This window comes from Pogona vitticeps, chromosome 4 (assembly GCF_051106095.1).
Source record: "Pogona vitticeps strain Pit_001003342236 chromosome 4, PviZW2.1, whole genome shotgun sequence".
Classification (NCBI taxonomy): Eukaryota; Metazoa; Chordata; class Lepidosauria; order Squamata; family Agamidae; genus Pogona; species Pogona vitticeps.
The window spans coordinates 118,961,723-118,978,926 of NC_135786.1; the positions used below are offsets into that span (position 1 = coordinate 118,961,723).

Consider the following 17,204-nt stretch of genomic DNA (forward strand, 5'->3'; position numbering starts at 1 on the left):
AGAGGAGTGCAAAGCAGTTTATACCAGGGTATTACTGTAAAACGTAGGTACAATTTTAGAGGTTAGATAGGAAGGACGGAGGAAACGTTCTTGCTTTCTTGTATTCATACACCAGTGCAATGAAATGCTTGCTACTGAAGTAAATAGTTCACAAATTGCAGTGAAACTGAACCCCGAATAACCATAACAAGTGCAGCTTCATAGTGCAATCTGCAAATCTGGATACAGTACTGTGTACCTTTTCCCCACCTCTTTTGAAAGAAAAGTAAGTACAGAGGTCGGTAGATCTTGCTGCTCAGGTGTCTCCTACTGCAGAGGAAACTGGCTCAAGTTATATACATTTGCTTCAAATAACGTCTGTGTTCAGTTGACATGCATTTGAGGTTCTAACTGTATGTCGTAAGAGGACAGAAACTGAACATGGAATTAATGTCTCAGTACACATTTGTGGTGTTCATTCCTCCAAGGGGGAAAACATCGATCTAAAGCAGCCATTCTCAAAGGGAGGCCACAAGCTGAAATCTATGGGAAGGGGAGCCCCAAGGGTTTATGGGTGTCCCTGGTAACATCAATGAAATACCCAAGCATCATGAGCCTGGCCCTTTGTGCAGGGTCCCTATTGTTTTCTTGGCTTTCTTAGAACAGAAAAGAGGTAACCCTGCATGCTACCACCTCAGCAATTGCTGAAATAAACACCCTGCTTGTTTTTCCATTGGAAGCCAGCCATGATTGCAACCCAACTTGCTGAGGCAGTTTTGCCAACTGCCTCCTCAGCAATTGCTGTTGCAGGCACCCTGCTTATTTTTATTGGAAGCCACTTATGAATGCAGCGAATCGGCTGCCAGCTGCTTCTATCTACAGTATATTGGTGTGTGCTGATTGTGCTGAAGAAAGGAATGTGCAGAAAAGCAAGGTAACCTTTTTTCTTGCGTCCTTGTGCTTTATTAAAAAAACTTGTTGGGTCTGGTGAGACTGTGCCTCCCCTGCCTGCACATCTCTGCCAGGCTGGTGTTGCTGCAAACACACTTAAAGCTGCTGCTATAGAATAGAATACTCCATATCAAGCTTCCTTCCCTTCAACCTACACAGGCCAATGTTGCTGCAAAAATGCCCTGTGAAGCTCAGAAAATGCAGGTGGGTGTGTATGTAATGGTTTTTGTGTGTATGGAGTGGAAATGTTGTTGTTGTTTTTTGAGTGAGCAGAGTGAATCAGAAAGCTGATAGTAGAGCATGGTGAGACAAGCAGCAGGAGGAGATGGGATGTGGGGGTAGGTTGCACAATCTCTCTCTTAGGAGCCTCTAAGGGGCAAGAGTCTACTGGCCTCTTTGTTTTGTTACTTGCTCTAAGAGCAAGTTCGTGACCAGATATACCATATACACTTGTGTATAAGTCTGCCCAGGTTTTAAGGATCAATTTTAAAACCTAATTTCTTGCCTTATATACAAGTATGGAGTATGTTGTATTTGTTCATTTTATTTTTTTTAAATTTAATTTAATTAAAATTAATTTCAAAAATAATTGTACCCATGAGGTCCTTGGCAGAAAAAAGTGTTGCCATTAATCTGTAGAATACTTTTATGGTTTCATTGCATCTCTACAAAACCCATCTTTGCCTATGTGAATTATTGCCTATTTGAACTGCATTGTTCCCCAGGTTAGGTGTGGATGGTCCCTAGCAGAAAACCAAGAAAAGACAACCTTGTCATGATGATGGGATATGTAGTCAGAGAAATGCAAAATGGAGTCAGACCGGTTCTGTGTGAAGATGATTTGAGAGACATTGAAATGTGTTTTTCTAAGTGCCATGAGAGTGTTTTTCTGAAGACCGCTCAAACCTGGTTTGAGATAGCGCTGAAGGCTGAACTGAGAGGCCTGTGGAAGACTCAACATTCCAAGCTAATTGGAGAACAGAATAAACACTTGGACTCTCATGGGAATTAAGGGAGGAGGAAGGTGGTACAGCCTCTGGAGGCTAATTGGTTAACAGCCAGAATTGTCAAGAAGAAGGGAGGAGTTAGAGAGTGTAGAAAATGGACAATGGGTTATGTGAGAGTAATGATTCAATGATGGAGTGATGGAGATCTAGTTCTGGGATTCAATTCCATGATGATGGGAGAGAAAAGAACTTGATTGAGAAAGGATGTAAGTAAGGAGAAAAAAGGAGGTGAGGCTAGCCCACCTTAGTCTAGCTTAGTAGTGTTTATTATTTAAATGGGAAATGGTTATTTTATTTAACTGCAATGATCTTTGAATATGTTCTTATGCTAAAGCTTGTGCAGTATAAACTGATTCTAATGAAACTCTATTTTTCTAATAAGAATTACTTATAAAAATTCTACAAAAGGACTGGTCTTGAACAGCAGGGTCTAAATCCAGGAGGTGGAGAGGGCCACAAGAGTCCTACCTAACTGAGCAGTTGTGAGTTCTAAGGAATCACAAAGTCCATGTTTCTGTACTTGCAAAATACTGGTTAAGAGTGAAGTGTTCTTCTAAATTCAGACTTGTTCAAAGGGCTTACGCTGTGCACTGCTGAGATTCTTGGACTTTCCCCAGCGCAAAGGTGGTAGGTAAGTGGCCTGTCGAACGCTCTGACCGAGTGCTAGGCACCCCTTTGGGGGACCTTGTGCACCACATGGTGGCAGTGTGTGAGATGAATGATCTGAGCTGTTGAGAGACCATTCTGTTAGAATCAATTTTGCATATTCAAAGAAATGCAGAATAAAGTTTTGTGGTTTTTGTTTTTGTTTTTGTTTTTGTTTTTTGTATTCACAAAGGCTTTCACGGCCGAGATCTGATGGTTGTTGTGGGTTTTTCAGGCTCTTTGGCCGTGTTCTGAAGGTTGTTCTTCCTGACGTTTCACCAGTCTCTGTGGCCGGCTTCTTCAGAGGATTGGAGTAGGAACTCAGTCCATGGTCTGTTGCTGTTTGTTGGATAGCAACAGACAAAGTGGCTTTTCCCCAAGTTATTATTTTGCTAAGGCAGAATAAGCAGTGACAAGGAGCAATTCCACGAGTATTCTGTGAGCTGTTTTGCTTAGGGAAGACAACAGAGAGTGTTTTGTGAGCTGTTAATTTTGCTTAGGCAGAATGGCAGGCAGAGAAGTAGTGGTCAACATTGCAGAAACTGGAGCTGTGGCTACTGAGGAAACCCAACAGCTTTAACCCAGTGCAACAGACAAGCCCAGTGACAGCGGCGCCAGCTGGAGCTGTGGCTACCGAAGGGGCAAGCAGCAGTGAACCACCATTGTGGGTCAGGCCAGAGACAGGGAAGCAGTCCGGAGAGACAGCAGTCGGTGTCCGGAAGGTTGGAGACCAAGCGCCAAGTGCAGCAGGAGTAAGGACAGCTCAAAGAGCAGGAGCTTCATTACTCATCCCGAAAATGTGTCCGGCCTAGGGACAGGAGCTTCAACTCAGCCTTTGTCTAAAGTGGATGTGATCATCGGACTCCTCACGGAATCCTTAGCCGTGCAGAGAGGCATATGGAACACCATGCAAGAGATGCAGCATCAGAACCAGAGAGGATTTGCTCTTTGCTCTTAACCATCTGGGAGAGGCGGCACCCCTAGTATCAGATGACACCCACCATTCAGAGCCAGCGAGACTTCAGGGACTCCTAGGCAGAAGACTCTTCACAGAACTTTCAACCCCAGAAAGCAGCCTTGCCAGTTTCCAGACCAAGAGGAGTTAACCTTCAGCAAGCCGAGGAAGAAGACTTTCCATCTCCAGAAACAGAGAATGCTTCTGGAGACGACCCACCCTAGAGAGCAGCCTTGCTAGCTCCCAGACAGCGAGGTGTTAACCCTCAGCAAGCCGAGGAAGGAGACATTCCATTAGCAGATGACTTCGTAAGAGGTACCGAGAGCGTGGAGGAGACCTGGAGTGATGATGCCCCAGATGGATTTCTACTCAAAGCAACATCGTTTCAGACTCCTGACGGGAGAGATGATGCAGCTGTTGCCAGAGCCATTTGACTTTGAGAGCTTACAGCCAGATGATTTTACAGGGGTTTTTCAACTACAAGAAACTCCAGAGGTGTGAGGGGTTCATTCACAAACAGCCAAGAAAGGGGTAGAAGAAGATGGAGGAATGCCAACTATGCAGCTCATCTCAGATGACTTTCCACCAACTGGAGATTTTGGAGCTGCTGATGAGGCCAGGAAAACTTTTCAGCCTTTTCTGTGGTCACTGCGCTTCGAAGCCTTGGACTTGCAATGCATGATTTACAAGCAGTGTATGAGAATTCATTGGAAAATGGGTGAGAATCTCTTTTTTTTTCCAGTGTACTGACTTGTCTAGAAAACCTAAATTACTGACTAGACTTAACCTGCAACCAGATAAGTTCTAGCAGTGGTTGATTGACTTAACAGGGCAACCCAGAAGCTCCCTCATTTTCCCTACCATGCCTTCAAACAATGTAACTGCAGGTTTGCAAGCTTTACCTGAAAAAATCACTGACTGATGAGTCTTTGCTTACACCTTTAAGACAATTGAACCCAGAGACCCTAACTAAAGGGCTGGAGGATGCAGAGTCTTCCCTCATGGACCCATGTTCTGAAGCTGTTGTGACAAATGCCCCTTTAAGGGAAACCCACTTGCTTCATGACTTGGAGAAAAATGCAGAAACGGTTTTGAAAGAGACAGTAAATGTCTTAATGAATTATTCTTCCTTTGAAGAAACCCGACAGCAGAGCAGCTGGTGGTCTGAATCCCTGGGGCAGAACAATCCCCACTTGCCAAACCAGTTTTGCCAGCCAAAGAGTAGCTTCACCTGCCTGAGAAATCCGAAACAGCACCCCTAAAATTTGTTAGCCCTGAAGAAGAGTTTATGTCTGAAATGATGAGTTTGAATGAATTCAAAAAGCATCTGGGAGATGATTTTTCTTTATGAGCCCTGCGGGCACAAGCTGCCCAGCCTTAGTTAGAACAAGCGTGTAATTTTTTTCTGAGACCAAAATGGTCTGCTGTATCGCCATTTTGCTCAAGATTCTAGAGTGGATTTTGAACCATCCAAACAACTAGTTGTGGCTCATGAGTACAGACAGTGGGTCTTAGAATTGGCACATGATTCCCCTTTCTCTGGACATCAGGGATGTAAAAAGACTTTGCAGAGAGACGTTAAATATTTTTACTGTCCAAAAATGAAGAGACCTGTGAGAAACTTTGTTTCTTCCTGTGACATATGTCAGAGGGGAAAGCACAGAGAGTATAAGCTGGGAAACTCTGTTCTTGTCTTGAACCCCCTCAGACCTAACAAGCTGAACTGTGAATTATCTTGTTCAAATGCCTGGTTTTGGGGGGAATCCTACCATTTGTCATGTCAACAGCCTGAAACTGTATTGGGACAGATCAGCTGTAATTCTGAGGTGTAAAGCTACTTGTGTTAGACCAGAAGAGGAACCTATGGACATTTTGCCTGATTTGGAAAATGTTGGAAATGGACTAGACAATTTTGTTAATTCAAGTAATCCTGATGAGCAGGAGTGGCTTTCTCTAATTCAAGATTACCAAAATATTTTTTCTGACAAGCCTGTTTCTACTGATTTGGTTACCCACGCTATTGACACCAGTGAAAACCTGCCTGTGAAGTCCAGTCCCTATAGGATTATAGGGGCTCATGCTGTGCAAATTGAGAAGCAGATTCAAAGAATGTTGGAATTGGATATCATAGAACCAGCAGCTTCACATGGGGCAGCCCTATCGTCATTGTGCCAAAGTAAAATGCTTTGGGAGAAGTTTTAGATGAGGTTAGATTTTGTGTGGACTACAGAAAGTTGAATGACGTAACTGTTCCTGATTTTTACCCTTTACCTTGTGTGGATTCTCTGAATGAAAAAATATCCACTGCTCAGTATGTTTCACTCATAATTTTTTCTGCTGGACTTTGCCAATGTAGCAAACAGCCCTGACCTCACCTGCCCATCAGGTGAACATTGACGCAGGAGCCAATGAGAGAATGGAGGGCGGAGCCAGGGGGAGGGAAAAAGATAAAAAGACCAGTAGAGAGAGTCTGTGAGAGTCTGTGTATGGCTTAAGAGTAGTGAAGAGAGAGTTAGACAACTGTAAGAATGGAAATTGACACAGAGGTTTAAAAGAGTTAAGAAGCAATATTCTAATCGATTCTATACAAGTGATTTGCAGCCTATAATTTATTTTGAGTCCTTACTGATTATTATCTTCCCTTGTTGAATAAAAGACTTACGCTTTAGCATCACATGTGTCCCAACATTTGATCAATATTAAAGTATTAATATCTGGTGGCAGCGAAGAGGAAGGAAGAGCGAGAACCTTGTGAAGGCCAGGGGAATAGGGGCTTCAGAGTTGATCGCGACAAAGTGGTGACCAGCGGCTGGATCGAACATAATCCAGTGACGCCTAAGAACAGAAAGGTTCCCAGAGTGGAAAATATCTTTTACTTAGGGTGATCTGGAGTGGACAGAATGGGTAACTCTCTAGAGCTTTCCAGGGGGAAAGCTTAGTGGAGAGGCTCCTAAGCACAGATCGGTGGGCTAAGATAGGGAAAAAAACTCTGAGGAAACCATTTCTGGCAAAAGTTTACCTCAAGCAGGAAAAGGACCAGTTGGCTAGCTTGTCCTAAGCTCAAAGGAGAGAGCTCTGAAGGGACAAAGTGGAGGCCAGGGTCAGAGAAGCTGAAGTGATTTAAATCAGCTAAAGCTGGGACTCTTTTAAAGCTGATATTTCTGTTTATTTTGGTGGCTGGAGGCAAGGAGAAACTTTGTCTTGTGCTAAAGACCTGGCTTGGAGCCAGAGATCTAAACAGAATATCCTAACAGTAGATGCTAGCAGGGAAGCAGCTATCTTACAGCGTCTCTATCTCACTGGGGGGAAAAAGTGTTCCATTTGAATCTGAGGCTTGTAAATTCGATCAGAAGCATAAGAAAATAAACATGCCTTCCACACAGGAGAAAAAGGTGACAGAGTTGCCTCATGAGGGTTCACATGCCTCAGATCAGGAGGGGAAAAGAACTCAAGGAGGAATTACCTCAGAGGGGGAAATGGAAACCTCAAGGGGAGAAGCTTCTTTAGAATTCAGAAAATGGAAATTAGAGAAGGAACAGGATAAGACAGCCAGAAATTAAAGCTCGGGCTGAGGAAAGACAACGAGAAATAGGGATGACCAAGGCAATGGAGCAAGAAAGAATAGCCCTAGAAAAGGAGAAGATGGCATTTGAACTAAGGCGGTTGGAGCTGACAGCCCAGTTTAATAATGATAATAATAATAATAACAGTAATTCGAATTCTGAAGGGAGGCATTTATCCAAAGCAGACCTTAAAAGATTCCACGTATTTAGAAAGGGCAATGATCCTGAATCTTTTATTATTCTGTTTGAGCAAGCATGTGAAGATTTTGAAGTGAGGGGATCAGAACGTATGATTGTGATGAGGTCCCAAATAAGTGATGAGTTATATACGCCCAGATGCCCTTGGAATTAGTGAGAGATTTTGAAGAATTTAAAAAGTTGGTATTCTTGAGGTTTGGTATCAATGCTTAGCATTTAAGATGGAAGTTCAGAGCCTTGACAAAAAAACCTGAGGAATCCTATTCTCAACTAGGAACTTGCACTTTATATCTGCCTTTGCATTCTGGATATAGATAGAGATAGCCATTGAGTGGTTTTCCTCACCCTCTCTTTAGACTGGTGTATCGTCTGAAGGGCCTGCAAAGTTTCTCTAAGCAGGTGCCTGGATTCTCATTTGGCCACTGAAAAACCTCATAGAGTTTATGCATTGGCTTCTATTTTGGAAATCCCTTTCAGCATGGTGGGTGAAAACCAGTTTGGCAGTTGTAATGTATTCAGAGAAATATAGAGCCTGAGCCTTGTGAGCTGCCTAGCAGAAATCAGCTTAGGACACTTGCTAGACTGTAGTGATTTAATTTGAGACACTGCTTTAAATCTAGCATTGTGTCCCTGTGTAATTCTAAACTGCTGTTCCTGTTAAACTGTCAATTATATATATTATATCTTTATAACAGTTTACAGAAAGCAGAAGTCCAGAATTAAGTCTTTTTCTACAATGAAACCAACATTGTCAAGCTGCCCCTGGAATGCTCTGCTGCTCAGGGAAGTCCTACCTCTGGCATAGAGAATCCCCAAGTGAGAAGTCACCATGGGTCATTTTGTGAGGTGTTGGAAATCTTAAATTCAGCTCTTTGTAACTTTCTGTTAATTAGCTGTATGAAAGACCATATCTCCCTATACATGTTTGTCCCTGTCACGTTCCTGCCTGTCCCTTGGTTGTTTCACCAATCACAGGGCACAAGCTATGTGTCGTGTCACTGCCACCAGTTGATTACATCAACATTGTTTATTATTAATCACAGAGGGCCAGGCAATGTATCATTTTTAAAAGAACCAAATAGAAGTCGTTTATTATTACAGGTGATGAAGGTACAATCAATGTCTTTAACTTTTAACAAAACATCCTACTTCATCCACTCTCAACCGCCAACCCTCTCTCTCTCTACTCCAAACTCTAATCTCCAATCTCCGTATCTAATACACTCCAATCTAACTCACTCCTCCCCCTGCAGAGACTCTTCTATCTCGTGACTCTGCTTCTCCTGCACTCCCATTGGTCCATGCAGACAACACATTAATATTCATGACCTGGGCAGACACCACAGTCCCCATATGTAGTAAGATCCTCAAGAGAGTGACTTCTCTTAGACCTGCCACTTTTACAAGGACATCTGGTGAGGACTCAAGAGAGCACTTCTTTTTTGGCTGCTCCCAATTTATGGAATTCCCCTCCTCAAGAGATTATGCTAGCCCCTTCCTTTTCCTTCCCCCAGCACTTGAAAACCTACCTCTTTAGAGAGGCTTTTGGGGAGCAAGCAGGCAACTGAAATGAAGTATTTTAATATACGATGCATGAAGTAGGCATCCCTCAGTCTCGAGAGATTATGGTAACGTGCTCTGAATAGAAATCTTCGAACAGTGTCTAGTTTGGCTGAGAAGGCCAATACGAGAGCGACAATCCCTTCCACACTGAAGACAAATACAATCTGTCCCCTATCCAGCTCCCTGATTTTACTGGTTTCAGGACTGCCTCTTTGCCTTGGCCTGCTGAACAAGTATCTCTTCAAATTGGAAGAGGTTATGCCGCACAGCCTGCCTCCAGGCTGAACACTCAATGTCAAGATTTCCCATCTGTTGAGGTCCATTCCTAAACCCTTCAGATCCCACTTGGAGATATAGTGGTGCCTCAACTTACAAACGTCCCTACTTATGACTGTCAGCAACAAGATCCACTAAAGGATACTTGCTGCCCAAACAGAGAGGGTTCAGGCGTATGTGCACTCCTAGTTAGCTGAGCAGAGTCCAGGTGACCCAGCCAGGACATAACATAAACCTCTTTCCACAAGTCTGTTCTTGTAAGTAATTAAAAAATCAAAATCAAAGATAAAATCATGAGCTTCGGACTCTGCCAGGACGAACAAAGCTCAGGCAAAAAGGACTCTGTAGCATCCTGTGGCCTATTATTCTGGAAGCAGGCTCAGCAGATTTGCTGTTCAAGAGACCAAACTTCGGATTTTAAGAATAATTGTTTTATTAGAAAAATAAAGTGTTTAGAGATATTCAGTGTGTTGCATAAGCAAAGCATAAGTTACATTTCCATAAGGTATTGCAGTTAGAATCTTAACAAAATCCATTTAGCAAAAGTGAAATAAAATTCTAAAAAACTGCTTGGAAGGTAGGCAAGGGTTAGCCCCCTTCCTCTATTCTTTCTCTATACTACATCTTAGCAAAAAGCACTAAAACTGGCCTCTGGAACTGGAATCTCAATCCTCCATTCTAGTTCTCAATTCTGAGTTCTAAGTCCAGTCTAAGTCTCTTCATTCTGTCCACAGCCTCCATTTTTTTCCTTATTGGCACGACCCTTCTTCGTTCTTTCAAGATGTCAACCAGTAGGCATAAATGACAGTCTATTCTCATCATGCCTCCTTTTCCCATGAGAAGTACAGGTGTTTTCCCATCTCCTTGTCTCGGGTCTTCATCCAAACAAGGGTGTTGTGTCTTGACTCTTTATCTCAGGACAAGGCTGCTTACATGGAACTTTCCATCCACCTCATGGAGAAAACATTCTCATGGCACAAAATCATGCTAACGCAGAACCAATATGGATTCTTTCTATAACTTTCCACAACTACATATCCCATTCATAAATCACATTTTAACCTTAATAATCTATTCCATGACAATGACAAAATTTTGCTTCTACTTGCGACTGGAGCTTCCACTTACGAACAGAAAAAGGCAGGGGGAAAAGGTGGGAAATTAAAATTGCTAACTGTAGGTGGTGAAAGAGGCTGCTTCTTTGTAGCTCTTTCATCCCAGCAGTTAGAGAGTGTGGGGCAGTGTCAGAGGCTTGGGACTGCCTCCTTCTGCTTCTGAGTGTGTTTGTGTGTATGTGTGTGTGTTTTTGCAGGGAGGCTTCGGGCTGCCTTGTAAAGTAAGGTGCTGTTTTCTGCTTTTAAAAAACTGTTCTGGGTGTTTTTGCAGTGTGATTTTGAGCTGGGGGGTTATGTTTCTGTGCTGTGATGGGTCTTGGGGGTTTGTTTGGTTTTTAGCTTTCCCGTCATTTCCAATGGGTCTTGGAGGGTTGGTTGCTTTTGGGGAGGTTCCCCATTTCCAATGGGTCTTGGGGGTTTGTTTGTTTTTTGGCTCCCCTCATTTCCAATGGGTCTTGGGGTTTGGTTGCTTTTTGGGGGGGTTCCCCATTTCTGATGGGTCCTGCATGCTTCCCTTGGTTTTTCCTTTTCTTTGCATTTCTGACCTGCCCTCTTTGTTCTCTTTGCATTTCCGACCTGCTCCATTTGTTTTCTGCTCATTTCCATTGAGTCTTGCATGCTTGATTGCTTTTCTTCCCCCCCCCCCCTTTGGCCAGAAGGGATTAATCACATTTCCAATGATTCGCAGTGGGGTTTTTTTGTGTGTGATTTTTTTCTTCAGCCAGAACTGATTAATTGCATTTCAGTGCATTCCTTTGAGAAATGGTGCTTCAAGTTATGACTGTTTCGAGTTACGTCCATGTTCTGGAATGGATTGTGGTTGTTAAGTGGAGGCACCACTGTATCCTTGTATCACAGCTGTTGTCTCCCTCTGGGTGCTTTCCCTGCACGAATTCTGTGTACAGGAGAGCTTTTGGAATCCAACCGTCAGCCATTCTTATGACATGCCCAAGCCAATGTAGACGTTGTTGTTCCAGTAATGTATACATGCTAAAATGCCAGCTTGTTCTAGGACTACTCTATACGGAACTTTGTCTTGCCAGGTGACACCAAAAATGTAACACATATGGAACATGTTCAACATCTTCTCCTGCTGTGCACAAAGGGTCCAGGACTCACTGCAGTACAGGAGTGTACTCACAGGCTCTATAGACCTGGATCTTGGTACAGTGATGCCTCGCTTAACGAGCACACCATTTAATGACGAATCTGCATAGCGATGTGTTTTTTGCGATCGCTAATGCGACCACATTGCGATGTTTTGGATAGGGAAAACATCGCATTGCGATGATCGGTAAGCGTTTCGCTAACCAATCTTCGCATTGTGATGTTTGGGAAACAGCTGATTGGCTGTTCCAATATGGCCGTCGGAAGAAGAAAATGGCCGCCCGCAGCATTTTTGCACCGATTCCTCGCTTAACAGTGAGTTTATCCCCCATAGGAACGCATTAAACGGAGTTAAACGCATTAAACGCATTAAACCCCTATGGGGTTTTCAGTTCCGTTTAGCGAAGTTTCCGGATAGCGACGTTAATCCTGGAACGGATTAACATCGCTATGCGGGGCACCACTGTATATGCTGTCAGCCTCTTATTAAGCCATACTCTCTTTGTAAGTCTAGAGAACATGGTAGCTGCTTTGCAAATGTATTTATCCAGCTCGTCATGTAGAGAGAGGGTGTCAGAGATAGATGAGCCAAGGTACACAGAATCATGAACAACCTTCAATTCTTGTGTAGAGATGGTAATAGAGGGAGATGAGTCTACGCCCTGGCCCATGACTTGTGTTTTCTTTAGACTGATTGTTAGTCCAAAATCTTGGCAGGTCTTACTAAAACAACTCATAAGTTGTTGGAGATCTTCAGCAGAATGAGCAACAACAGCTGCATCATTGGCAAGGAGGAAGTCCCGCATGCATTTCAGCTGGTCTTTGGTGTTTGCTCCCGATCTAGAAAGATTAAAGAGCTTTCCATCTGATCTACTCTGGAGATAAACACCTTCTGCTGCAGTTCCGAAGGCATGCTTCTGCATGACAGCAAAAAAGATCCCAAAAAGGGTTGGCACGAGGACACAGGTCTATTTCACTCTGCTTCGGATGTCAAAGGGATCTGATGTTGAGCCTTCAAAAACTACAGTACCCTTCATTTCCTCATGAAAGGATCTGACAATGTTAAGGAGTCAAGGTGGACATCCAATCTTAGGAAGTATTTTAAACACGCCATCCCTGCTAACTAAATCAAAGGCCTTTGTAAGATCTATGAAGGCCACAAAGAGTGGCTGTCATTGTTGCTTACATTTCTCCTGCAACTGTCTGAGGGAGAATACCATGTCAGTGGTGGATCTGTTAGCTCGAAATCCACACTGTGATTCTGGATAGACTCTGTCTGCAAGCACATGGAGCCTCTTCAGCACAACATGGGCAACGTATGGTGTTAAACATATACAATGTATAGTGTTTAAATTATTTGTATACTATGATTTTACATTTTAATTGGTTTGTCTTAATTAATGGTTGATTTAAATGTTTTGTCTACTGCCTTGAGTCTCTACTGGGGAAGAAAGATGGGATGCAAAATCAATCAAAGGAACAAAAATAATGCTACTTTTTATTGCAAACATGGACTTCCTGTCTGATTATGTATGGGATCATGTATGCTTCCTTAGAGAGTTGTGATCCACATGTGTGGGGTAGAACATTCTTAATGGTGGCACCAACTTCTTAGGGAAGTTCAGCCAGTCCTCCCTCTGTCTAGAAGGTAAATTTCTTTAAAATCTTCCAATTTAAAAAACATTTCTTACCTATGTAATTTACATTAATCCATTTGTTTTCCTTGTAGTTCTGATTTTATTCTACATTGCCTTAAAAAGTGATGACAAGTTGAGTGATACAGTAAATTAAAAAAGTAGAAAATATCCAAAAGTTTGACAAATATTGTAGTAGCAAGAAGCCGCAGCTCCGTGGTGAAAGGTCTGTTTTTCATGCCAAAAGTCACATCTTCAGCCCATATTATTTCATTAACATGTCTTAGAGAACTATTGTAAGCCAGAGTAGACAGTAGTGGGCTAAATGCCCCATAGCTCCAGGCTTTGGAGGATGCTAGAGCAAAACCTTAGGAGTCACTCTTGCATTTCTTCGTTCATAAAAGCAGCTGGGATGGGGACTGACTAAATGGATAAGAGGTGATGGTGACTGTCTCCTTGAAGCAAGGCAGAGTTTTGGTATGCCTAAATGAGGGAATAGTGAGACTAGTGCTAAAAAAAGTCCTGCTTGACTTTGTGAAAAGGAGGATGAGATGATAAGGCCTCCTGCCTGAGTGCCATCCCCTTAGCCCTGGAAAGTGAAGGGGAGCCCAAGACCAGCAGGAGAAAGAGACAGGAACAGAAGAAAAGATGAAGCCTCCTGTTGGAGTAGAAGGGAAAAGAGAAGTGAAGACATTGGGAAGAGAACAGAAGATTAGAGAGAGGGGGGGCAGAAAAGGGAAGATATAAAAAGGGAACATATGGAACAAGAGGGGGAAAGAGTGAGAGAGGAGGAGAGGTAGACGCTGGAATTGTAGAAGCAAAGATGGGAGAAAGAGTGCTGCCAGAGGGTTGAGAATGGCTCTGGCTTGAGAACCTCTGGACCCATAGGCACTGCAATAGTCAGCCTCCTCAAAAACCCTCCTACTGGGGAGAAAAGGACAGTCAGGAATGGAGTTGAAAGATATAAGAGTAAAGAGTTTATACTGTGGGGGAAAGGAGGGGGGAGGAGGAAGTGTCTTCCTATTGAGACAACTCATCCATGAGGTAATGGGGAATCACTATGACAGAACCAACTGTTGGAGCTGGGGACTGGTGGACAGATGTCTGACACATGTTTTAGTAACATCTCACTTGGATTTCTATAACTTGTTCTATGTGAGATAACCTTTGAAGAGTGTTCAGAAACTTCAGCTGGTCAAAAATGCTGTGGCCAGGATGCTGGCATAATGCATCCATCATACTACTCCCCTGTTACAATAAGGCTACTGGTGGTTGGTCCGTTTCTATACCCAAATCAAAGTGCTAGTTATGATCTACCAAACCCTATATGACTAGGTTCCAGGCAATCTGAAGGACTATATTTACCCACACAAGCCTCCCTGGTAATTACATTCTTTAGGCAAGGCTCATCTCTTGGTCTGTCCACCCTCAAAGACCTATTTTCTTCTTAGACTGTGGAATGCTGTCTTTCTGGAGGCCAGGTATCCCCTACCCTGTTTTTCTTGTGATAGGAAATAGCATTTATTTTCAGGCAGGCTTCTAGCAATTAAATTTGAACGTTAGGAAAGAAATCTTAATGTGGAATATGTTTATTTTTGTGGTGTTCTTTTAAACTAGTTTTAAACTAATAGTTTTTAAACAATATTTGCAAAACTGATTTTTACCCTTATGCCTTACTGTGCTTTTAGTTACTGTTTAAAACTATTTGTGAACTACTATGGGTTCCTTCAGTGCAAACAAAGCAGCACAGAAAGAAAACGAATTAGTGAATTAAATAATTATGTTACCACCTCCTCCTTAATACTGTTGTTACAACCAGTTTTGCACCTCCTCTTCATTGTTGCTTGACTGCTTGAACAAAGAATTGAGGACTATGCATCAGATGGCACTTCTTTTTCTTGCCACCCACTTTAGATCAAAGAAAGAAGGGCAGATGAGTGGGAATGGTAAGGAAAGAGTGATAGGATGAGCCAACTGTCTCTTGGCAATGGGAACTTGCATATTTGTGAATCTTTACATATGTTCAACCCTGCCAACCTCTAATTCCAGCCTTGGGACTCAGTATACAGCGGTTGATGTGGATAATGTATTTTATAACAATTCCCATTCTTCTCTGTGAAATGGATGCCAGGATTCACATGCCAAATAGGAAACCTGTGATGACAGCATCATTATCTTCATTGTGATCTCATGATGAACATAAGAGAGAGTACATTTCTGGTGTGTTCTACATTTTCACTGACTTCCTTCGGTTCAGGAATGCTGGATGAGCTGCAGTTTGAATGTCAAACTAAGAATTGCGACCTAAACATGTAACTCTCAGTTCGTTATTAGCATCTTCAAGGCAAGCAAAACTTTACAAGATGTTTCATTTTCCTTTCCCTGCCACCAAGTATGGGATTTGAACAGATATATGAATGTGAAGGATGGGGGAGAACTATCCTGAATGTTCATATCAAATTTCATGTGGATATCTTCATATTGAAGAAAGAAACATCTCTTCCTTCTCACTCTTCTAGGGAGAGAACCAATACATGGAACACTATATGTGCATGCTACAATCAGCTATTGAGGGTAACACAACATTAGACAACAACATTATTATAACTTTGCAGGCAGCTTAGCTGGTACACATGACTTGGACTGAAGGGCTGGTCTTCCATTCTGTATCAATTGTTTCTCTCAGGAGCAGCTGTATGGGACAGCTTCTCTTGGGAGCAGCTGTATGGGACTGGTGGCTTCAAGGAATAATCCTGGACTTAGGCAAGAGTTGAAGGAAGGACGTGGCCAATGCTGAGCTGCTTTCAGAGGAGAGGGCAAGCTCAGTATTGAAAAGCCTCTTATTTGTGTCACAAAGTCATGGCTTTATGCCAGATTATTTTTCACAACTGCACTGCCTTACCAGATCAGTGACATTGACTCCTAAGGATATGATAAACAAACATTATTATTCCAAAACACTGGACAATATGGTACCCTGAAGATATATCTGTAATTTCCAGCCACATGTGCTGGAGTCTATAGATTATGGCAGCTATGATCCAACTTAACAGGAAGTAGGTTGGAAAAAGCATGTGAGTGTTCTGAAATATATCAATTAGGAAGCATCCTCAGAGTGAGAACATTGTGGGGAGCTTTAGGCAAGTGTGAGGAGGAGAATAGAGAGACCACTAAGAGTGAGCCGTCCCCTCAGGTAATTGAGGTAGAATCAGAAAAACCAAAGAAACCCCAGGCAAAAAGACAAGCAGAAGAGGTAGAGGAAAGTCGCGAGACGAAAGTAGAAAGAGCTCGAGAGGAAGGAGCGCGCGCGAAAGAAAAGCAGTTGAGACCATTAGATAGACCAGAGGGAGGAGACAGGAGACCGGTTCATGGTGAAAGGGAGAAGAAACCAGTAGAAAGACCTGAGGTGTTAAAAGAGAGAGAGAAGATAGATGTATTCTTAACAACTGAAGAAGGAAGCATTTCTAAAGAGACGGAGAAAGTATCTGTCTTTAGAGAGAGCGAATCCGGGAAAACAGAGAAAGATGTCCAAGTCTTTTCAGTTCCAGTTAAAAGACCCTCAGTGAATCTAACGAGTGAAGAGGAAGAAAACCGAGCTAGCAGTAAGATAAGATCCATCATCCCTGGTTTGAGTCCGGAGGAATGGAAGGTGCTGGTGTACCCGATGAAACAAGGTCCAGCACGTCTGGTACATCATATCCCACCAGAATTAGAGGAAAGAGTCCAGAGAGAGGGAGATTGGGCCCGCCACCCTTGTTGCGGGACCCTGTGTGCAGTACGAAACAACTTCATGAGGCAACCAACGGAGGAGGAGGAAAAAGCAAGAATTTACTATTAAAAGATTTGAATGAAGAAAAATCCATGTTATGGTTTTGGGAGAGTTCTCCTCCCCAGTTATCAGTTCAAAGTTCTGTTGTTTGTAACCAAGAAGAAGAAGTGAACTCAATAGTGAACCCAATTGTTAATAAAAATACTTTAATTTTCAATTCTGGCTCCTCTTTTGTCTCCCCAGGAAGAATTACTCCTATATCAATTAGGAAGCATCCTCAGAGTGAGAACATTGTGGGGAGCTTTAGGCAAGTTTCTGGTAACTTTCAGTAGTAGCTGTTGGATTCTTAGGTGGCTTAAAATCTAATGTCTGATTCTATGTCTGATTAGAATCCGACATAGGTATCATTGTTCAAATCTAATAATAATTACATACCATCAAA

The 17,204-nt window shown here is 42.7% G+C and overlaps 1 protein-coding gene across 4 annotated transcripts in view; it reads left to right on the plus strand.

Moving 5' to 3' along the window:
* Nucleotides 1–493: 493 nt before the first annotated feature.
* Nucleotides 494–17,204, plus strand: part of LOC110091080 (quinone oxidoreductase-like protein 2) — a 131,753-nt gene continuing 115,042 nt past the window's right edge. For 2 of the 4 annotated variants that reach the window (XM_072998192.2, XM_078392388.1), the window contains exon 1: nucleotides 882–1,134. In XM_072998192.2, the coding sequence (XP_072854293.2) occupies nucleotides 1,094–1,134 (41 nt within the window). In that variant the 5' untranslated portion in view covers nucleotides 882–1,093. Of the gene's footprint in view, nucleotides 1,135–17,204 lie in introns of all 4 variants that reach the window. The other 2 variants (XM_072998196.2, XM_072998193.2) reach the window with 2 other exon arrangements.